The 24778-nt window shown below is 37.3% G+C and overlaps 1 protein-coding gene across 2 annotated transcripts in view; it reads left to right on the top strand.

The window, feature by feature from the left end:
- The window catches only part of SUPT3H (SPT3 homolog, SAGA and STAGA complex component), a 3063171-nt gene that overhangs the window by 1766235 nt on the left and 1272158 nt on the right, over positions 1-24778 (top strand). For both annotated transcript variants that reach the window (XM_044062653.1, XM_044062652.1), the window contains exon 4: positions 19122-19212. In XM_044062653.1, the coding sequence (XP_043918588.1) occupies positions 19122-19212 (91 nt within the window). The remainder of the gene's footprint in view (positions 1-19121; positions 19213-24778) is intronic.

Below are 24778 nucleotides of genomic sequence, written 5' to 3'. Positions count from 1 at the left end.
ATAAAAAAGTTTAAACATAATGAAAGAGATTTCACATCAGTCTCTCTTTTCAGTAGAAGAAAGTGACAAGGAAAACCAAGCCAAACCATTTAGAAAAGTGACTTTTGATGGACTGTTTGTCAGTGGGTCAGAGTCTGCTTCAGATACAGAGGAAGAGCCAGAAAAGAATACTGAAGCAGGAACCAGCACTTCAAAAGACTTTGTGAGTGAAAGTGTTAATGACATCTGAGATGCAAGTTTGTCATTGGAGGGACTTAATCAAACACAGTTAGTAAGTTCAATGGAAATGCACAATGACTTAAATGTGTACAGTTTGTATATGTTATGTATACCAGAGACTGTTCAGTGGGGAACCCTCAGAAATAAACTTATGCAGAAGTTGTAGTGGAATGGCTTTTTTTTGGGGGGGGGGTCCAAAAAGATTCAATGACCCTGGGGAGAAAAATAGACCAACAAAAAGTACAGGTGGAGGGTCTATATTAGAACATCGAAGTTTCAGAACTTCGAATGTTCTAATATTGACCCTTATTCAGCAAAAGCTGAAAATAGTGAAGTTACAGAAAACCAAATTCTTTCCTAGGGAAAGCTTACGGGTTCAGGTAAGTGTGCGATTGTGTTGACGTGAGGGTTAGGTCGGGTTAGGGCGTGGGTCAGGGAAGTGTGCGAATGTGTGGACGTGAGGGTTAGGGCGGGGTAGGTGAGTTAGAGTTAGGGCATGGGTGAGGTGTGTGTGCGATAGTGACGGACCTTAGGGTTAGGGTTTGGGTTAAGGTAAGTGGGTAGATAGTGGTGTATGTACAGTTTAGTGTAGGCTTAGATGTAAGATGTGTGTGGATTGCTGTTTGTTTGGTGTGTTTGTGTTGTGTGTATGTGTTTTGGAACCGTGAATTTTTTCCCTAGGAAAAAATTCGCTGTTCTGAATTTTCGATGTTATCAGTTTTCGCTTAATAGGGGTCGATATTAGAACATTTGAAGTTCTGAAACTTTGATGTTCTAATATAGCCCCCAGGTGGACATACAGTTAAATGATACTAAGAATATCATTAACATTTCTGTTGTAGAACTATTGACAATGAACCGAATGTGTCAAATTATGGTTTGACTTTTGTGCCATCATATGTTTGTGGTGTCTTCTCTTTGTTGTTAGATTTCTACAGCTTTGTAAAATGAATGTAAAATTGATAACTAATAAAGAGGGGGGAGGCCAGTTAGCTTTTGTTAACAGGAAAAATAGATGTTAACATCAGCAGCCACGTGATTAACTTCCTAGATGTTACTTTCTACAAGTATGATCAGGATCCAGGATATATAGCTGGTAAAACTTGTCTATAAAAAGATAGTGACCATAAATAATTTATTACATTTTAAGAGTAGACACCCTTACATCATTAAAAGGTGAAGTATTCTGTAAGGGAGGGTAACAAAACCACAGTTTATTTCTAACTTTCCAAATAGGTCAGTCATTTCAAACAATATGTGAAACTAAAATAAGAAATTTAGATTTGGAGGATACCAAAAGGTTTGATAATTTACAAAGAAATGAGAGAGAGTCTTTGAATAGCTTGAAATTAAGGCAGAATTTAGTAATTAAAAAATGCAGACAAGGGAGGGGGTCCCAGTAGTTGTGCAAGTTGAGCAGTATAAAATGCTATCAGCTTGCTTTATAGAAGATAAAACTACTTATTAAAGTAAGTAAAGAATTTATTACAGTTATTAGTGACCAATATTAGAGTACTTACAATGCAACAGTAACATCCTGAAGGAACGTTATTGGTATTTTCAAATATCTATTTTTAGGTGCTTTTATTTCTATGGTATCCCAAAAGTGTGTTAAAATCTGGAAAACCCATCTTTTTGGGGTCTGGTTATATTACTGAGTCTGTTTCTAACTTTCTGGATTACATAATGAAGCAGTTGTTTCAAAAAATATCAGGTTTTATTCTGAATTCAGAAGGTGTCCTAAAAAAGTCAAATACTTTAGAAATAAAGGATGATAGTTATTTTATTACAGCAGATGTTAATTGTCTTATACACCAGAATTTGCAGTGAAGAGGGTCTGAAAGGATTGAGATGGATTCCTTTTTATTCTATCCAGAAGCCTTCATAGAAATGGTAATGGTGCCAGCAAAATTTGTATCAACAAACAACATATTCATGGCAGGCAAAGAATATTATCTGCAGATAAGGGGTACTGCAATGGGTACTCCTATGACACAAAATTATGCATGTGCGTACTTAGCATATGAAACCTGTTAAGAGCCATGGCTTCAATAATGTTAAATTTTGGGTTGCTTGGTTGCTTTGCTGACGATATGTTAATTATTAATAAGGGTTAACCAGAGGAATTAGACTCCTTGATATAGACTTTAGTGGAATGTTATACACCATTAACAGTAAAAATAGATGTTAAAATCAGCAGGTACATGATTAACTTGCTAGATATTACTTTCTACTAGTATGATTAGGAACCAGGATATATAGCTGGTAAAACTTGTCTATAAAAAGATAGTGACCATAAATAATTTATTACATTTTAAGAGTAGTCACCCTTACTTCACTTTGGGAGGGTGGCTTAATGGCTAAGGTGTTTGCCTTACAAACACAAAGTGCAGGGTTTGAGTCTCACAAAGGATAACTAGCTAGGCTTAAAATGGCTCGCAGGGGCAGTTAGCCTAGTACTAAACTATGAACTATGACCCTATGAAAAGGAATATCACAAAGAGACAGTATATGAGAATAGTTCGAAATGACACAGACATAGTAGAAATGGAACTGGCTAAGGAAAAAATGTTGCTTAAGTAAAATACAATGTCCAGATGACTTGATAACTAAAGAAGAATGGAAGGTGAAGAATGCTGTAAGGAAGGGTAACTAAACCACATTTACTTGAAAGATCAAGTTATAATAGGGGTGAGAATCAAATAAGGAAGAAAAAAATTCAAGAGGTAGTGCAGAGGTGTTAAGATGTGCTATGCAGTTTGGGCCACACAGTGGAGACGTGGAAGAAATAATATAAACTGGGACATTTTACAGTCAAATGGTGAGATTAGAAAATTGATTTCTTCAAAGCAGTATTTTCATTCAGAAGAGCAAGTAATCTTAAGAAATTATTTGAGCAAAAGTATTATAATAGGAGCAGAAAGGGCACATGCAGATGCAGTGGCTGCACAATGAATGGATATTTGAAGACTGGTAATGTTTTTGTTCATCTTACTACAGGGAAGCAGTATTGCTTTAATGATTTTGCAGCATGTGAAATTGAGAGGCTGGTTTACTTAGCAAAATGCAAATTTGGCATTTTTTTTGTAGGCAACGCAGAGAGTAGTTTTAAAAGTCAGAATAATAGAGTGTAATTTAGATATGCAGAAAAAAGCAGAGACAAATACACTTTATAAACATACAAATCAATATGTAGAATTTTGAAGTATCATGTTTTATAGATAGTTAAGCTTTCCCTGAGACGTGGATATTTAAGAAATCAACTGCTCCTTGTGTTTGAAAAGTAGAAATGAACCAGGACTTGATGTTTCTTTAAAACCATACCTCAGAAAGGCAGGTACAAAACAGTTTTAGTCTAAGTTTTAATTTTAATGTGCGATGTGCAATATTGATATGCAGATATGCTGATATGTAATTTGGTACAAAGAGTTTGCAAGTAATAGATTGCAGTTATGGTTTCATTTATGATTCTAAGCTTACTATTGTGAATGAGTTCCTGTTCAAACTGATTATACTGTTATGTTGATATCTGAAGAAATACTTGTATGACATATAGAATATCGTTGTCGCCTCACAGTAAAAGGTTCCTAGGGTTGATTCTCGACTGGGACGCCTTCTATGTGGAGTCTGATTTTTTCCCTGTGTTTGCGTGGGTTTCCTTTGGATGCTCTGATTTCCTCCCACATTCCAAAGACATGCAGTAAGTGGATTGGACACACTAAATTGGCCATAGGTGTATGTGTGTGTGGTGTGAAAAAACTACAGCAGCAGGACTAGCTACCTGGTGATGTAAACCTTGGCTGAAGATGATTGTCACTGTTGAAGTGACACCTCAATCCATGTGTAAAAAAAAAAGGGAGAATAATGATGGATGTTCAAAGCATGTGCTAAATCCGTGTTAAGCACAGTGTAAAATACTTGTATACAGTGGTGGCTGGTGACTTCAAATTAAAGGAGGGCTGCAGGAGACAGCTGAATGGATGGAGCCAATGGGAAGGGGTGTGGCCAACTAGAAAGGGGTGGGGCTATGCTCAAAACCACCACAACTGGAACTTTAATTAAATATGCTGCCCTGGGTGCCAAACAGTCATTACGAGAGTCCAATCAAGACAAAATGAAATGTAGAAGAAAAAATATTTCAATGCATTGGCTACATGACAACTTAATATCCAGATGGAAACACAGGTTGTGAGGCATGAAAAAATAAATTACTTTTTAAATACATGGTGGTACAGCAGTAGCGTTGTTACCTCACAGCAAGAGGTTCTCCCGTTCAATTCTTGGCTTGGCTTGGGAGTGTCTTCTGTGTGGAGTCTGCATGTCCTCCCCACGGTTGGGTAGCGTTCGAAAGACATGCATGTGTAAATGGGCGTGCCTTCGTTGAAGGTTGGGCATCGAGCTGGCACCTTGGCGTTTTGTAAAAAAATCTACTGTCAATCATTAGCGGACCGGAGTTCCACTGTGGCGACCCCTTACTGGGAAAAAGCCGAAAGACAAACAACAACTGGAATGTCAGTCAAAATCAAGTATATAAAAAAAACAAGCAGCACTCAACTCAAACCATTACTCCTTGCACTGCAGTTCTAATTATAATTTATATTCAGCTTTATAAAATTACCAAGTAACATGCTGAAAGTAGCAATCTCTGTGATACCCCCACTTGTAAAAATGTTTCTTATCCAAAAAAGACCTGCTGCCTGACACAACTATCTACTTGTTTCATGGGGAAGACATGATCAAAGTAAAAAATGAACAGCAAACAAGAAACAAGCTCAAGATAAATTGCTTAAAGGATTCCTGCACAAGTTATGGACCACACGTGATAGATTGGCATTTTGTTTAGTTTACGGGTAAAGCCCGCAAAGATGACTGCAAGTCTCCAACTAAAGATGACTGCAAGTCTCCAACAAATGTAATGAGCTTCTGAAAATACCGTAATCCTGTCCTTTATTACAAATACTGTCATATGCATTTCAATACCCAAGGCTTATACATTATCTAGTTATGTAAATATTCTCTGCATGGCAACAACGAAAAGGCTTTCAATGCTGGTAATTCTTTAACAGTATGCTTATTAAAGCTTACTTGCATCTTAAAATCTCTGACAAGCTTACTTGATGGTCATTAAATCATTGCTACTTAAACAGAGCAACAGGGCACTGTGACAGCATGCATTTCCTGAATAATAAGAAGCATAAATCAAAAGTATAAAAGTATGACAGAAAACAAGAACAGTCTGCAAAATCAAGGACAGATAAAAAGCCATGGTCATACTTGTGGTCTACCTTGGATGGGGGAATACTCTGCACACTTACACTGCATAACTGCTCCTTGCCTTCCTTGGACACATCCAAAGCCACTACAATGGGGAGCGGGGTGCAACAAGTATGTCACAATTTGAAATGTCTCTGGCTGACGGTGATGGCTCTGACACTCAACTTCAGAGCATGAAATCTGGACAAAGCCATACATAGAACTAGAAGTGGGACACAGGCCCAAAAATAAGGACAATTTTTAAATATTGCTCTTATAAACTTAGATAATAGAACAGTAGTAGGACCTGCATTAGTATGGATTTTCTGAAGGGTATGAAATCTGAAGCTCAAATGTCTGCCATTATTTTCTAACTTCAATCTTTAATGACTTTCCACTAATTTGCCAGAAAACCACAATTTTATGAAAAACAGACCAAAAATGTGATGCAAAAATATAAAGTTGCCACACAATACAGCTGGGAACCTGTTAATATTAACACTGTTAACTTGAGCAGCTAACAAAATAAGAGCATCTACATGCATTTCTGAAATAAAAGTAATCTATAACTCTGATCATTACAGTTATATATAATTGTAAACCCTCCACGTTTTCTTCCAAAATTGCCATTTTGAGGAGGGATTATTAGGGGAGAGCAACATTTTGAGCCAAAATTGGGGACAATTGAGAGGTTTGGATATTCCTAATTCTACAAAGCGATGTGCACATACCTCTCAAATGCAGGAAATCTGGACAAGGCCAAATATATTGGGGGAACATACAAACACTACTAAAAATTGCTCTTGTATAAACTTAAGACAGTTGATAGAATAACAGGTCTTGCTTTAGCATGCATTTTTCTGAAGGTTATGACGTCAGAAATTCAATGTCTGTCATTTAGTGACTTCATTCCTAAATGATTTGCTAGAAAACTACAAATGTTATGAGGAACAAACCAAAAATAAGAAGCAAATATCTATTCATTCTGCAAAAATATGGACAACTGAGAGGTATAGTTCAACCAAGGTTGTCTGAGTTTGCTACCCTTCCCCCCCCTCACAAAAGCATGGTCGAATGGAGCCTCCCCCCTGCAGCCATTCTAATGTCCCATTCCTTGGTTATTTTGCCCCATTTACCATAAACACTGTAAATGTGCATACTGCTTTACTTCTGCGATGATTTAAATTTCATTTGAAAGTTTTATTTTGCATTTTACAGCACAAACCCTAATAGATATCTGTTAAACAAAGCAATGCAGTCTCACAATGAAAATAGACTTAGCATTAAAACTTCTCTGCCCTTGAAACTCACATGCATTGAAACAGTATTGAAACCCACATTCAAAGAAAATACATTTTGCCAGTGGCAGATAAAGATTAACTTTGGGCTGTTTTCAAAATCATAGGCCCCTTGAACATGAAACATAAACATGCTCTTTGATACACCTTCCTGATTGTATTACATTATATTCCTTGTACAATACAGTACAGTTGTTAGAGGGCATTTTAAATTTATTGTTTTGAACATTTTTCCAGTAAACAATGAAACAAAATGCATGCACCAATGACAAAACTGCCCAATTCAGAACATTTCCATCATAAAACATCTACTCAGCCTTCTACAGTCCACCAGTATCAGTAAATATGCACAATCTCTGAAGTAGTAAAATCCACATTAAAGAAATCTGTAACTAATAAAGAGGTTGCTGCTAGCAAACAACTTTATATGTCATTGTTTCATCTACAAATAAAGTGCCTGTTGCCCTTGAAGAATAAATTGCCTATGTTGCATGCATTAAAAAAATGATAAGCTAGTAATATTGTAATAGGGAATGGATGGCAAACTGAAAGCAGGTTCATAGTTACTAGGTATCTTTGCCAAAAAGGACTGCATCCACCCCCTTTACAACACAGTACAGTATCAGCAATGCATCTTCCTACTGTGGGAGTAGAATCCACACCCTTCTGCATCAAAAGCAAGTACACTACCTGTTGTACTATTAACAATGCAAGCAGACTTAGCATAAGCAGCAGTAAACTTTTGTTCCCCTGCAGCTCTCAGCTCCTTGTAAAATCTACTCGACACTCAGCTGTATCTCTGAACTTTGCAGCACAAGAAATCTGGAAAAAGCCAAAATTTATTGGGGGGGGGGCAAAAGTCCAAAAACCAGGGACACATTTTAAACATTGCTTGTATAATATTGGAAAGTTGCTAGAATAAAATGCTGTGTTACCACCATACATTTCACTGCCACGTCTTGAACCCAGGGGACCCTGTGCAAAACAGTCAGAGAAACATACCACTATGCCAAATCAGCTGTTTTGTGAAACAGAGGAAGACTGAAACTTAAATGGCTACCATTTAGTGAATTCAGTTCTCACCATAGCTGTCAACCTCTTAGCAAAAAACACCTGAAAAAAGCCAATAATGTGGGAATACAGCTGCCAAACATATTCAGTGAATTCAGTTCTCACCATAGTTCTCAACCTCTTAGCAAAAAATGTGTGGACAAAGCCAGTAATGGGGGGAATACAGCCCCCAAATATTCAGTGAATTCAGTTCTCACCATAGCTCTCAACCTTGGCACAAAATACCTAGATGAGGCCAATAATGGGGGAATACAGTCCCAAAAATATGAGCAAATTTCAAATATCCATGTTATAAACTTAGACAATTGCTAGAATAAAATGTTGAAGTCTGAAATTCAAATGCCTGTTATTTTTAAACATTTGTTAACCAGGAAACTAGTCTGACTTGGAACAAAACAAAGGCAATTTTCAGCAGAGCAGGGAGAAACACTCCAGACACATCTTTGTAAGAGATGGGAGGACATGCAGACTCCACACAGAAGGCACCCCAGCCAAGAATCAAACCAGATAACCTGTAGCTGTCAGACAACAATGCTACCAGTGCACCACTGCACTACAAACCTTTGCAAGGAAAAATGAAGATACAGAAACCACAGATTTTATGAGGAACAGAACAAATATGAGGCAAAAATCTGCAATTTTTTACAAATAGTGGTGGGTAGGGAATTCAGGTCCTTGCCACCTGCATCCAAGGTACAGGGTTCAAGCCTGAGTATATATAGTAACTGGGGCATTTTACACACACACACACACACACACACACACACACACACACCCCAAATACTTAAACCCCATACCCGCGCTCGAATCCATGAAGCAGCAAAACTCCAAACCCGCGCAGTCTGAGTGTAGTTCAGGGACTCGTACAAATACATTTTTTTGGGTTTTTTTAATTTTATGTTTCACGTTTTTTTCCTTTTGTTTCTAGGTGGGAGGGCTGCAGTCCTATAGCACGAGCCGCCCCTGCTTGTATATGTATATTTTTATACAAAAAAAAGGTTTGAAAATTATAGCAAGATTTTAGTTAGGGCTTTATGATTCCAAATGCAATGATCATGTGACTAAGCTTGTCTTTAAATAATTGTTGCCATATTTAATTCTTGATGCTTGAAGAATTTATTATTTATTTATTTATTTATTGCAGTTGGTTTACCAGGATAGTCCATGGGGGGCCAAAAGAAACTTTTCAATGGAGTCCTGGGGAGAAAGCTCCAAAAAGCAAAAAAAAAAAAAGAAATGTAACAATAATATAACAGTAGGTAGTAAAAATGTAAAAATAAAAAAAAAAAAAAAAAAAAAAAAAAAAAATTATTAAAAAAAAAAATTAATACAGAACAGAGAGAATAGAATATACAACAATAGTACAACAGATATAGCAATGAATACAGCTTTGAGAGAAGAAGAAGGTCTTGTATTCTGTCAAAAAGCAAGTACTTGCAGTAAGAGTTAAATTTCCGGTGAATAAAATTTTAAGCTGTATAAAGCTTAAAATTTATTTAGTATTCCTGTAGTTTTGTGACGCTGCACAGGTAATTGATTAGATTTTATACATTCATATTCTGTCAAATTTCACTTAATGCATTTTTGTTTTGTTTCCAGATTTTGAGCACACTTTTTATCCCATTTCATTTTATGTAGTAACACCATTTCTCTTTACCTACATTTTCCATAGAATACGAAAGAGTTCTTTATAATATATTTCAGTAATTTCTCTTTGGTCCCCATACACATGGCTGAATCACACAAGGAGACATGGACAGTATGTCACAGCTTTCCCTGGGAAGAGATGGGCATGTTCTTAGGAGGAAAACACTCTTCACCATCCAGTTTGACACTGTGGAGGATACGTTGATTTTCTGACTGATCCAAATATAAGTTGGAGTTAGTCAAGGGGAGGCCAGATAGCTCTTGTTAATGAGTGATTGAGGAGAGGGCCTGGGAACAAGTGATGTTCAGCTTCAGAAACCCAAAAATGCCACAAAAAGTATATAATGTTGATGTCTAAGAAGAAGCACTATCATCTTTGAAATTGTCTCTGTCATCTCCCAAGTTTGGTGTGTCTGTTCTAAAGTCTGTACTGTTTCCCCTTTGTCTTTTTCCTTTTTCTCTCAGCCATGTGTTGTTAAAAGAACTGGAGATTGTAGCATGCAGGGTGCAAAATGGGAACGGTTAGTGTTCCTGACAGACTGACAAACTTCTATCTACCTAGAAGTCCTATTAACTGCGACATTGGTGTGTTACTTACAGAATGAAGGCCTTATTTTTATACATCTGACATTATAGCAAGTCCCATAACTTTTAATTTCCATCAGATAAGAATCTGGTCACTCGCATTATAATGTGGGAGTAATTGCTGGATTCTTCTTTTTTTTTTTTAACTGTATTTTTCTAATATTGTGTAATGTCTGGAAGAAAAAGGATACTTTTTTGCTGATCACTTTTGAACGGACAGTAACACCAGAACTTACAAAAGGTGAAATCAGACTAAAAAACTTCACCAAGGCAAACTATACCTTCCTAGCTGAAGGTATAAATGCATTCTAAGCCCCACCTCCAGTTGGAAGTGGTAACTACACCAAAGCTTACATTAAAAGCTGTGTACAATCACTTGCATAAGTGTATAGACTCAGCTGTACCAGAAAGAATCAAAGCCAGAGCCCCAAGTAAAAAACAAGCTGCCATGCTGGACATCCAGCATCAACAGACTTTACGATAAACACAGAACGTAGCTGTCCTTAAAAACAAAGCCTTGTCATCAAAGCCTTGTCCAAGGCAAACAACACAGCTTCTATGGGACCAGACGGCATCCCAAGCTGTCTTCTAAACAGGCTAAAACATGAACTAGCATCACCATTAAGTACCATTTTCAATCATAGTCTAACCACAGGCTTTGTTCCTGCAGAATGGAGACCAGGAACAGTTATTCCTCTCCACAAAGGTGGCCTAGCAACAGACCTGGGGAATTACAGGCGCATAAGCCTGACCTGCATTATCTGTAAGACCATGGAACGTATCATTATGGACCTCATAAATAAAGACATACGCGACTTCAAACCCTGCATCCTACCCAGTTTGGCTTTGTCAAGGGCAGGTCCTGCCTGTTAAATCTGGTTGATTTTTTTGAAAATGTGCCCAGGGCCATTGACGAGGGCAAAACTGTGCACACAGCATACCTCGACTTGGCAAAGGCTTTCGACACAATCCCACACTTGTGCATTACTGATAAACTTAGCAAACTGAATGTTAACCCCTTTGTTGTAAGTCAGGTTGCCAACTGGATCACAAACCGGACACACACTATCAAAGTGGGTAACTTCACATCAACCTGAAGACCTATTACCAGCGGGGTGCACAGGGGTCGGTGTTGGGCCCCCTACTGTTTGGCATATACATATCAGAAGTTCAGGTCAAAAATAAAGGGTTATGGCTGACCAAGTTTGCATATGACTGCAAACTGGGTGCAATTATAGAACCCCTAAATGATGTCAGCATACTCCAGGAGAGTCTTACACAGACCAACGACTGATGTCTTAATCACAGAATCAAACTGAATGCAAAGAAATGCATCATCATTCCCTTCAGCACAAACAGTATCCCCTCACACTATCAAATCAACAACAAATACCCTAAGTACCCACAAAGTGGTAAGGGACCTGGGATCACGAGTTGACTGTGACCTTAACTTCAGTAACCATGTGACTACTGTAGTAAGGAAGGCTATCTATGTAGCACATTTGATAAGTAAAGGCATAGCCTCGAGAGTAAAATAGGTTATAAACCCTCTTTATTCAGCACTAATCCAGCATGTAATTGAGTATAACACCCCGTTCGGCATGTACTGTACAAACCACCTGCAGCAAATGGAAAGACCTCAGAGGCTTCTAACAAAGAAGATCAAGGGACTCCAACACTAAAGTCCCTGTCACTATACTCTGTATCATATAGACTTCATATGGGACACTTATGCATGGCTTACACAGCAATCTCAGACCCAAAGCTAATGAATTTGCTGCATATCCACAAATCAAATGGGTCTAGGGCTACCTGTTTCAGGGACCTAAGTATGGACTGTGACTTAAATAGGACATGCTGGAGCGACAGATTTATCTCCCAGTGACTGCCGCTTCTGTGGAATAGGGTACCTGTTCATGTGAAACAGAGCACCTCTAAGACTGAATGCTGCAATTAAATCAAAAGGTGCTTCAACAAAGAAGTAGTTTAAGGGTATGCAGACTTATGCAACCACCTTACTGTACATTTTTTATTTTTTATATTTTTCCCCGAACAGATTTGTTTGTTTTTCAATTGAATTGTACAGGTTATAGGTCATATTAAAGGTGGGAAAAGTTTTGAAATGATTTATTGTGGTCTCATTTTTTTATATCACAAAAAAACTGGCATTTTAACAGGTCTGTACACTTTTTATAGCCACTGTATTTTGAATCCATAGTTGTTAAAAATTGCTCCAGTAAAAGTGCAATGGACAGTGCAAATACTTTACTGTAACATTTTTCAGCTTAATTTACTGTGCAGTTTTCATCCATGGTGCACTTGTTATTTTGGCACTGATTGCTGATGCAGCTATTTTATGATATGTTTATATAATGTAAATCAAACAGCTTTATATCGGTCATTGCTTATATTCAATATTTAATAACTTGCTTTGTTAAGAATGCAATTCAAAACATCCCACCTGGTTTTATTTATGGTTTTAATTCCATGTTTGATTTAACATGTTTGATTTGACTGTAACTTATAGGCCATCTAGGGCAGTAGCAGTGCAGTAAAATATCTCTTCTTTCAGTGCAATACATGCAAATTCATAAATTAACCATAGTGCAATACTCTAATGTTCACGGTGTAATACCCAAATGTCTCTTTCCTTGCAAAGATCAATGCAATGTCTTAACCAAGTACCTGTGCAATACTAAAGTCTCATGCATGTAATTGTTCAGTTCAAAAAGTGTTAAAATGTGTTCTAATTATTTGCAGTATTAGTCTACCTGCATGTCTGTGATGTAATAGCAAGGCGTTACATGTGTAAATGTCTGTGAAAATAGTCTGTATGTTGTTTGCACATTGAGTCTGGAGACATGGAATTAAGTTCAGTTTTTGCACTTGTGTGATTTCTGAATGACAATAAAGTTTACTTTGACTTTAACATTGCTGATTAGCTAAGAACAGTTACACACACAAATTAACGCCTGGACCTATGCTATTGTTTTACTTTCACTATTCCAAGTCAGTATTCCAAGTTTTTAATAACTAGACTAGCGACATTTCTCTTTGTATTAAATTCTACATTATTAAATAAATAGAGACCTTAGGTACTTTGTCATCTTCAAACTCATTTCTATTACAGAATTCCATACAGCCATTGTTTTCTTCACACTATGGAGTTCTTTTTCTTATCACTAGAAGTTTTCAGTTACATATTTTTAATCTTCTTGATCATCAACTTTTTCACCTTACTTACTGATGGCTTTGGGTTTCCATTTTTTAGTTACAGTTTTTTTGCCACTATTGACATTACTTCTTTCAACTCTTTAGTGGATTATTTTACATCAGCTTGACAAATACTGACATTTAATTTTCTTCCAAGTATTATACCCCTTACTTAGCATATTATTTATAATTTTCTGTTCAGTCCTAAAATGTGTGTTACCACTTACCACTTTCTGAGCCATCACATCTTGAATATGTGATTTTCTTGTGAGAAAGCTTTCAAGTCTCATAGGAGTATACAAATATTTGTGCAAACATTTTTATGCAAACATTCTAAGTTTTCTTGATTTAGTTGCACATCTATGATTAATATGTATTTCCCTCCACTGATCATTGTATATCTTTATTTAAATGCTCATTCTATGCCATATTTACCTTTACAGAATGTTGTTTCTTCAAAGCTAATATTGACTTACCTTGCATGCTCTACTTATTCCTTGTTTTGGGTCTGCCATTTATTTTCCTGTCTCTGCTATAAAATCTACTATTTGTGGTTTTACAAAATTACTATCCAGCCTCCACACATATTCCTTGAATACTATTATTAGACATGTATATGCAAACTGATCTGAGTTCGATAACCCAAAAATTTGTCTAACTTCCTCCCATATCATTGTCTAATCTCACTTTTTATCATCTGCTCCCAAAATCTTAACTATTTGTTCTTTCTTTTCCAAATGCTTCTAATGTTCTCTTTTGTGTAACCTATTAATGCTGTTCTATTTTTCCAAGGTCTAACTTCCTTTAACATAATGACTCGCTAAAGTTGTACATAGTGAACTTTCTATTTATTTCTTAGGTATGCCCAAATGTCTATGTGTGATCCTGTTGTTATCTTGCTGGGCAGTATGCCTGTCATTTGCTTTCACTGGAGCATATATTCCATATCCTGAATCAGATATGTTAATCTGAATTGTATGGCTTTATAGACTGCTTTCAGATCTGGAAGTCCCAAGCCACCCTGTTCCTTTGTCAGTGTTAATTTTTCCTGTTGCACTCTTTCCTGTTGCACTCTTATGTTGTACCAAAAAAATATATAAATAATTTTTTTTTATGACATATTCTTGCATATTTGATCTCTAAATTGGTACACATAAGCCTGATCTACGTAATGAACTAGCAGGACCAAAAACATCTTAATAACTTATATCTAATTAATTTATATAAATAACTGTTTCCATAGTATTGCCATATCTTACAATCTTTTGAATAATCTCTTCCCACATTCTTTAGCAGCTTGCTCAACGTCCCATTCCAACCAGATTCCTAAGTATCTCATCCTGTGTTCTCCCCACAAAAATGGATGTGTGTACCTAGTCATGTGTTGGGGCATACTTCATTACTATGGCCCTTGTTTTTGCTTCATTTTTTGCTATATATTAAAATATTTTACTTTATCAGATATACCATGTTCTGTCTGGTAACATATAATATTCTTCTTCTTCTTTCGGCTTTTCCCGGTTAGGGGTCGCCACAGCGGAACTCCGGTCTGCTAATGATTGGCAGTAGATTTTTATGGTGCCGAGGTGCCAGCCCGATGCCCAACCTTTAATGAAGGCACGCCCATTCACGCATGTCTTTCGAATGCCACTCGACCACTGGGAGGACATGCAGACTCCACACAGAAGGCGCTCCAGCCAAGAATCGAACGCGAGAACCTCTTGCTGCGAGGCGACAATGCTACCGCTGCACCACCACGGCTATGGTAACATATAATATAATATTACATTGTCTGCAAAATAGACTGTTTTCACATTAGTATTTCTCTGTTTATATCTAGTCCTGTTTGGTTGCCATATGTCCCTGGCCAATGTCTTTAAAGCAAAACATAACTGTGAAAGTGGATAGCCCTACCTAGTTTATCTTGTAAGTCTAAATGCTTCGGACAGCTCAACCACTACACTTCACTTTAACTTGAACTCCTGTGTAGATATTAAACATGTTAATGTTGTCTTTGTTTATGGGAACACAAGTTCCTCAGCAGACCTCTTCATACATTCCCAATCCAAGCCTATTAACATTAATGTACTATTATTGTCTATTGCATCCTTTTGAATCATAAGGGCTCTGTTAATATTACCATATATTTGCCTGCCTTTTACAAACCCACACTGATCCAGGTCTGTTATTCTCTGCAATGTATTTGCCATTCTTTTGGCCAAGATCATCATAACATATTATAGTCATAATTCAGAATGAACATGATTATGTATGACCCAGGATCAAGGGGGTCTTTTCCCTGTGGTGTAAATACTATTGCTACTACTTTCCAAATCAAAGGGCACAACCTCATCCAGAAAAATATTGCTAAAAAGTAGTAGCTAGACTTTTATTATCCCCTGCTAATACTTTTTTCAACACTTGTATTGGAATTCCATTACTACTATGGGTTTTCTTGTATTCTGATGTATTTTTATGTTAATACGTCTTTTTCTGCTTCTGTTACTGGAGGAAATTGTAATTGTCAGAACCATGTTACGATTTCCTGTGTGTTACTGTCAACCTTGAAGTGTTTCTATATTCTGCTATAATAATTCACCATTATTCATAATTTTCCTGGGTTCACATCTACCCCACCATTCTCATAATTCCTAATTTTATCATTGTTTCTACTTTTTGTTGCCTCATATGTTGAGCCAACAATGTCAGTGGTGCAACAGGTCGCATACTCGCCTTAGGTGCAGAAGTCAGTGGGTTCTATTTCCACGTCAGGTAGATTGATTACTGACACTGCAGAGCAGCATAAGAGAAGTGCTTTGGATGAGACATTAAACCAAGGGCCTATCTGCTTGAGTTGGTGGTAGCTCATTTGGATGTAAAAGATCCCATGGCACCTATCAAAAAGAGTAGAGAAAGTTCCTGATGCCCTGGCCAAATTTCCCCTAGTAGTATAAATACCATCTTGAGTCCCCATGAAAAGAGACTGCTAGCTTAGTGGGACTAACCCAGTCAACAAAGGATAAATAAAAGTTGGTTACTCTAGGGTATTTTCAAAAACATAGAATAATGGCTTTAAAACAGGTATATTTAGTATATAACTTCTGCATTTAGCCAGTAAAGTGGAGGTATACATAGTACAACTATATATATGTATGTTTTTAACCACTTACTGTATGTTTTGTGATTTAGTTCAACCTATTGTGTTCCATTTAGTCTTCTTTTTTGCTATTGTAAATTCCTAACTTTTTAAAAGCCATCTGGATACTTAACTGTGACCGTTATGCCATATACATTTGCTTTCACTGAGAAATTTATTATTGTCATTTCACAATTATCCAATTATTTGCAAGGTCTTTACTGCTTAGCTTCAAATCTAATAACATTTCAGTCGAAGTTTGCTTTGCCCAATCAATAAATGCCTTCCTTTTCAGAAGGAATCCTGTAAATGTAAGTGTTTAGCCCAGTATACTTTTAATTGTTTACAGAACTTAATTCATATAGGTGGGTGGTCTGATATTATCACTGAATATGCATTCATGGTTCAGACCATGTTATAGCAGTCTTTCTATATGTAATATCTGTCCATATTTTGATGGAAAATGGGTATACTCAACTTCATTCTGTTTTATTTTTATTACCTCAATAAGCCTAAACACTTTCATGTATTTCTTGTGAGTATCTACCTTCAGCTGGTATTGTATGGTATCTTGGCCTCCAGAGTCATCTTTCTTATTTTCTGCAGTGTTCTTGTGTCCTGCAGCTAACATACATATTTGATGAAAGGGTATAATATATCCCGTAATAGTTTTTATATCTTGTCTCCTAGATTTTGGGGGACTATATAGTGCATCTAGTGTAATTCTTATACCCTGCCAGTAACCTCTCACAGCTATAAATCTTACCTGCCTGATCTTCAATTGTTCCTCAGTCTTTAGTACTAGACCCCTTTTAATTAATGATAAGTCCCCCTTCTTTAACTATTTTCTTTGACCAGAAAAAATGCTTTCAACTTTTCTTTACAAAACATTTTGTGTTTTCCCAACTACTCCAACAGAGGATAGTATTTGCTTGGAAGTTCTCAGGCAGCTATTTTTTGCCTACACCATACAAAAAGCAATTAATAAAGATAGTGAAGTATTTATCTGCAATCCAGGCTGGGGTCCAGTGTCTCCAAAGGAACCCTGTCCAGATGGTTTTCAAACTGCATAACCTTTATATAGAGTTCCAAAAACACCTTACTGCCAAAGCAGAATACTCATTCCACTAGATCCATCGCAACTTCTATAGCTTTCTCCAAACGTTCTTCATTTGATGACATCTTCCAGAGTAGGAACATGGGTTTTATTGCATACCTTTGCTAAAGGTTATAAACTAGAAATCATCTCCAGATCTATATCATCCTTTGGTGGGGCCTCCATTCTTGAGGGCTTCCTGTCATGATTCCACCAGGGAAAGCATATAGCTTGTGAATCTGTGCTAGAATTTGAAGTGGAAGGATAGCATAATATAAGATATAGAAGCTATGTACTTAACATGCTGGATCTTTATTACTCCCACTGCCACTTTGGAAACTCACTCACCATCCCCTACCATACTGTTAAAGCTCCCTTCTGGGCTTACCTAGTAGACCTACTCTGTAGCCCATCTCTTCCTGTCTATCACCTTTTCAATGCCATGTGCTCCCTGTTGGGAGGATAAACAACAAAATCAATATGAAGGGACATGGGGACAGGTATATTTTGGAAATAGGGAAGGATCTTGAAGTCTTGGTGGTGTGAGGAATTGCTGAATCAGATCGCCCTGGTGGTTAACACCCCAAAATTTGAAGTGGATGGAGTAGGGATAATAAAGATCCAGTGTTACGTTATGTATATAACTTCTACATTTAGCTTGCTAGTGGGAGGTATATGTAATATGTGTGTGTGTGTGTGTGTGTGTGTGTGTGTGTGTGTGTGTGTGTGTGTGTGTGTGTATTTTTGTTTTAACCACTTACAGTGTATTTTTGTGTTGTGGCTGGTTTTAGCTTTAAAATTTCCTTTAACTTTCCCAAAAATATATGTTGGTATACCAGTTCTGTATATGCCACTTTATGGACACCAGAATGCAAGGAGTATAATATGGTGCATTTCCTTTATAGCCACACTTTCCTTAAAGGCAATGAAGTGAGATTAAATCTCCACTCCATAACAATAGGTGTTTGCTGAAAACATTTAGTTTAGGAGAGTGATGTCTACCTGTGGCTATATCCCATAAACATAACGAATTCCTACTGCAGTGATCCTGTATGTACAATTATTGTTAAGGTGTGTATACTCATACAACTCATGTCCAGCAACTGCTAACCTCAAGAAGCTGTGTTGGATAAAATGACTTACAGGAACAAGCCTGACTGTGTATTTCAGCATTTAATGTTGTCTGTGTGCTCATTAAAAGGCTGACTAGTAAAATAGTTTTGTGTCAGCCTTAAACTGTTTGTGAGACAAATTTTTGGTGGCAGACTATTAGTCTTACCAATTTGATGCTTGCTTATTGCTGTAATAATATACGTTGAAGTACTGAGAGAAGTGAATTCCCTTTAAATAACAACAAAATTTGAGGTTAAAGTAGAGGGCTTATAAGCATTTGACCAAGATTGTTAGAGATCGTAAGGAACAAGCAACCAGCATTGTTATTATAAGCAACATTTTTAACAGATAATTGAAAATAGAATTGGAAAAAAAACAAGAAGTTGTTAATTAGAGTGAATAAAAAATGCAATCACTTACATGCAGAAGCATATGGTTTACAACTTCTAGTTGCAGCCCTCTTACCTTGTATTTTTCACAACTGTTTCAGAGAAAACTCAGAAGACTGCTAAAATACATGAATTTCAAAGATTTGAAATCTAAAGTCATGAAAGGAATTGAGGAGGAGGATACTACAGAAGGTATGATGAATGTTTGCTTTTATATTTAGTGGCCAAGTCTTAAAACCTTTACCTGATCTGTTGTGCATTTTAAAATAAGGGGGTTCTTTCTATAGAATTATAAGTAAATTCTAACCACAAATGTTTTGAATTTAAATGATTTGAAAATGACATGTCATGAGTCTAAAAACTGTAGCACAAGCTTGTAGGAGCAGTTTTTCTTAGTGGAAATGCGAAACAAAAATACTTGCAGCTTCAGACAGCACTGTTCCCACTGTTCTATGCAGCTGTAAGAGATGGCTGACATATGCAAGCATACAAAGTTGTGATTATTTTTCACAAAATGTAAGAGAAAACAGTGATGCCTGAGGATGAAAACCAAAGACCTGAGAACCATGCAGCATATTTATATTCATTAGTTCTATTTATAGTTTGGCTTATCTTAGAGAAAATTACAGTTAGATTTTGGTGGTTTGTCCTAACATATTCCATACTATAAGCTCTGGTATTCATACTACTGGCCATGGTTTGGCTTGTCATTTTGGAAGCTATCAAGCCTAACCTGCTAAATTTTGTTTACTCTGAAGTCACCAGATTGGAAAGATTTCTGTTTTCTCCAAAATCCTGAGATGTAGTGACATCCATATTGGATGGGTGGGTGGGGTGTTCCCCTCAACAATAGTGTAGAAAACATTTGCTTTGTTTGGTAAAATTTGGCAGTGACATTTGCCTTAGCAGTGCTTGGAATAGCACTCAAAAATAATATGGCTACACCCAAGTCTTATGTATTGCTAGTCTTAAATCAAGAGTAGAATCTTTGAATTTTTTTTTTCTGTAACATTCTAGCTGTGTACCATCTTGTGCTGACCTCTGCACCAGACATTTTGCTCATACAGATGGGTTAATAACAAAACTGTAAAATCAGTATTTTTTAATGATACTGGCAAATAGGTATGGAGGAATTTGGCAAGATGATGGAGAATGAGTTATTACCTCAAAAAGGTTATATTAAATAACTCTGTGACTCACTTGTGGAAAAGGCATTTACCAGGTTGTTTTCAGTATTGGTGAACAGATGCTGACTTTGTCAGGCAGCATGCTAAGGCGGTTGAAGGACTTCTGATCCACTGTGTATGCCTTTCTCTTAGAAGGCAGCATCAGAAACTGCTAGAGGGAATGGGTCCATTTCTGTAGATGATATCACTGTGGCTGTTAAATATTTCTCCTCTGGAAAGGCTGAGGGAGTGGAAAAGATCCATATGGAATTACTAAATACTGAAATTTCAACTGCTGAGTTCTACACTAAGGCACTGTACGAGCACATCCACTCATGCATGAACCGTGCCATCCCAAATAGAACCAAGATGCTCTCCTCCAAAAAAATGAAGCCAATCTGGTGGTCTCCTGCCATAAACAAACTTTAAAACAAAAGGAAGAAACTGTTGCAGAAAAGAGGAAAATCCCAGGATGCCAAAAACTCCCTTATCAGCCTCAGTAAGAAGCTGAGATCCCTCATAAAATCCTCCAAAGCTAGTTACGAAAATAAAATTGCCAAAGATTCCAAAGACAACCTCAAGGTATTCTATATCTATGTCAAGAATCTAAATGGCAATGCTCAGATCTGCTCTGAGCTACAACAAAATGGCATTAAATATACTGATCCCAAGGATATTGCCAATATCCTGACAGATCGATTCAGTGCCAACTTCACTCCCCTCTCACCCCCTAAATGACCCATCTCAATACTGGAAGATTGCCAAATGATGGTAATAACGGCCACACAGGTAAAAAATGCACTCTCCAAAGCTAAGAATATAGCATCCATGGGACCAGATGACATCCCAGGCTGTGTACCACATGAACTACAAAATGAAGTGGCACCTCACCTAACTGTCATGTTTAATCATAGCCTCACCTCAGGCTTCATGCCCACTGAGTGGCACACAGCTACAGTTATCCCACTCCACAAGGGGGGATCCACCTTGGATCCCGGGAACTACTGCCCCATCAGTCTGACTAGCCTGATCTGCAAGGCCATGGAACGTATTATCATGGAACTTATAAACAAAGACATTGGCAACTTTCAAACACTGGACCCCACCCAGTTTGGGTTCATGAAGGGCCAATCTTGTCTCCTGAACCTGATTGACTTCTTCAAATCAGTCTCGAGAGCCGTGGACGAGGGTAAGATGGTCCACACAGCCTATCTGGACCTTGCCAAGGCCTTTGACACCATCACCCTCTCTGGAATCATAGATAAACTAACTAAGCTGGGCATTAATCCCTACGTCACTCAATGGGTTGCCAACTGGTTTACTGACAGAACCCACACTGTAAAAGTAGCTGACTCCAAATCCAGCTTCAGACAAGTGACAAGTGAAGTACCTCAGGGTTCAGTCCTGGGACCACTCTTGTTTGGCATCTGCTTCTGTGAAATACAGGCCAATACTAAGGGACTCTGGCTAACAAAGTTCGCAGATGACTGCAAACTGGGAGCCATTATTGAATCTCCAAATGATGTGGATACTCTACAAAAGGGCCTTACATAAACAGATGCTTGGTGTCAGAGCCATGGGCTCAAGCTCAATGCCCAGAAATGTATAGTTATCCCCTCTGGGAAAAAACATGTACCCATGAATTACCACATAGGTGGCAGTACAGTAAACACCGAAAGTGTGATAAGAGACTTAGGGACACAGGTGGACAGTGGTCTCACCTTCAGTAACCACATCACCACAAAAATCAGGAAATCCTTCTATGTGGCACACTTCATCACTAAGGGCTTTTCATCCAGAAAAAAGGAGGTCATTGTCCCACTGTACTCATCTCTCTTTAGACCCATTGTAGAATACAATGCCCCATTTGGTATGTACCTCTCAAGACATCTGCAACAACTGGAAAGGCCACAGAAATACCTCACTAAAAAATAACAGGCCTAAAGCAGATGCCCTATGCTGACCGCCTTAAAAAACTCGAGCTGTACTCTGTCGCATATTGTCTACTCAGAGGCAATCTCTGCTTAATATACAAGGCCATGTCAAACCCAGAGCTGTTGGACATGCTCCACTTAAAGAAATCCCAGTCCCTCAGAGCCACAGGCTCCAGGGATCTAAACCTTGTCATCACAATAAACAAAACATGCTGGAGGGATAGGTTCCTGACCCAGAGACTCCACAGACTCTGGAATAGACTGCCCATACATGTCAAGCAGAGCACCTCTTTGGCCCTCTTCAAAAGGAACCTTGACGATTGGATGGGAGAAAGGAAATTCACCCTGGGGATCACGTCAGTCGCCCTGCTAGACAGGGGTCCAGGAAGTAAATAGTGTGGGAAGAAATAGCCAGGGAATTGTTATGGCTAGGCTTGTATAGGCCCTAGGGCTGATAGCCTAGTACCAACCTATAAACCTAAGGGTCTATATTACAAGATCGAATGCTTAGGTGATCGAACACCTAAACATTGAACTTGTCTTATCGAAAGCAAAAAACAGCGAACAGCAGATTTAATGCAGGGAAAGATTTCCCTTGGCCATTCGCTGGATTTTGCCATTTTGTCTACTGTAGGGCGATTTCTGAGTTGGTTTATTTCATTAGGGGGTGGGGGGGCACAGCCCCCACTTAGTTTGGGTGTAAAGTTTTTTTTTTTTTTCCTGTGGCCGACCGACGTGTTTTCCTGCGCCATTCGACGTTTTTGTGTTCAATATTACAAGTTCGATGTTTAGGTGTTTGATCACCTAAACATTCGATTTTGTAATATAGATGCAATTACTAAGGGCATGCCTAATATCAACTGGGAGTCATGGTTAAGATGCCTTTTTAATATATCATGGAGTGTAAGGACATTACCTTTGAAATGGCATATGGAGGTTGCGATCCCCATTTTGAATATGAAGACAATAAGCGTATGTTCTAGTTGGAGACATTGCAAGCTCCTTAGTTTTCTGAGGAAAGCCTATACTAAGGTGCTGGAGTAGAGATGACTTTAATAACCGAGACTTTGATTGTCACTCTGCAGTTCTTATTCTCTTGTGTCCCTGGAACAGTGACTTTACTGTGTCCTTGCATGCATATTTTGAGAGTTGTAGGATAACTGAACTAATACAAAAGCAATTTTCTTTTGCAAGTGTACATGAATACATATAACTGAAATCTGTTATATTCTAGAAACTAAACTATTAGTACCTTTTTCTGTCAATATTGTTTGAACATAGATAAAAACATTAAATGAAAACTAGTAGTGTTATACAACTGTCTGAAAATATAAGACCATTAAAAAAAAATTGAAGAAATAACTGAAAACACATTTAATTGAAGACATATTTTCTGTAGATAGTCGACTTGTGCACCACAGTTTTTGCCAAGTTTAGGCTGTACTCTACATTCTCTCAGTCACTGCTGAGGTATTGGAGGCTGTTTTCAAGTGTTCTTTTCTGTGTCCTTTTGTTTTTTGCATAGGCCTTCCAAACCTCTCATTTTCCATTTCTTGTACAAGCCTAGCTGACTGATGTTCTTGACTGTATTTAAAATTAAACTGGAAAATTAACCTAGAAAGTATTTCTGCAAATCATAATAAAGCAGTATCAGGTCCTTAAAATAACATTTGCAGCTTTAACAATTGTAAACTGATAGCATTGCTTGTTGCCCTGACTTTATTTACATTTTTCTGCATGAAATAAATATATGCTGCTAATAAATTCTTGTAAGTCTGCAAGCAAACTGATAATGTACTGTAGTGAACTAGATCTATGTTACTAATAAATGCATTCTTGCAAGCCTGTAACTAAACTGGTAATGTACTACAGTGAAATAGACAGACTGTAACTTCATTGTTAAGTCAAAGAGAAACCTCAGTGGCATTGTTTTTCCCTGTCATAACCACAAATGAAACTAAAGTAGCAGTCTGACTCCGTATTAATATTTTAAGATTCTTTGCATTTCTGTACATCTATAAAATTAATCTTAACTGCTGAATTTTTCTACGTTTATCCTGTGACCCACAGGTCGTAATTTATCCACTGTCTTAACATAGACATTTCTTTAGCTGATGTCATTTAAATTTTTCAGTACTAATGAATGCTGCAAGGATTTATTATTGCTGTCTACAGTTTTTTGGATAAATAGTAAGAACTGTAACTGCATAAACTATCACTAAGAATATTAAACTGATCTTTACCATACTGTTTTATGGCATACAGTACTGTCTTTAATTCATCTCGGTGAGCTGGCCTGTAATCTGTTTGAAATATATACAATCTTGAACTTTACTTGTCTGCCTTTTATACAAGTATAACATAGGAGTTGAACCTGTGGCTTTAACGACACATAATGATGCGCTCTTTTCTTTCATGGGATCTGAACCTTTGACTGTGCTATAATTTTTAAAATGTAACACTGACTTTAAATTTTACATTTTATAAACTAGCAAATGTCATTTAATATCTGTGAATACTTTTTTTGTCTCTGTCTATATCAAGATTTTATTTATGTATTGCAACACTTACGACCATAAAATAACGGTCTTAATGTCTGCTAAACAAAAAATAACACAAACAATTCATTTGCCAAATCTGTAACTTTAAACCCTTTGT

The sequence above is a fragment of the Protopterus annectens genome, chromosome 2.part1 (genome assembly GCF_019279795.1).
Source record: "Protopterus annectens isolate FY-2018-M chromosome 2.part1, PAN1.0, whole genome shotgun sequence".
In the NCBI taxonomy this organism is placed as follows: domain Eukaryota; kingdom Metazoa; phylum Chordata; order Ceratodontiformes; family Protopteridae; genus Protopterus; species Protopterus annectens.
This window is presented reverse-complemented; position numbering and strand designations above follow the sequence as displayed.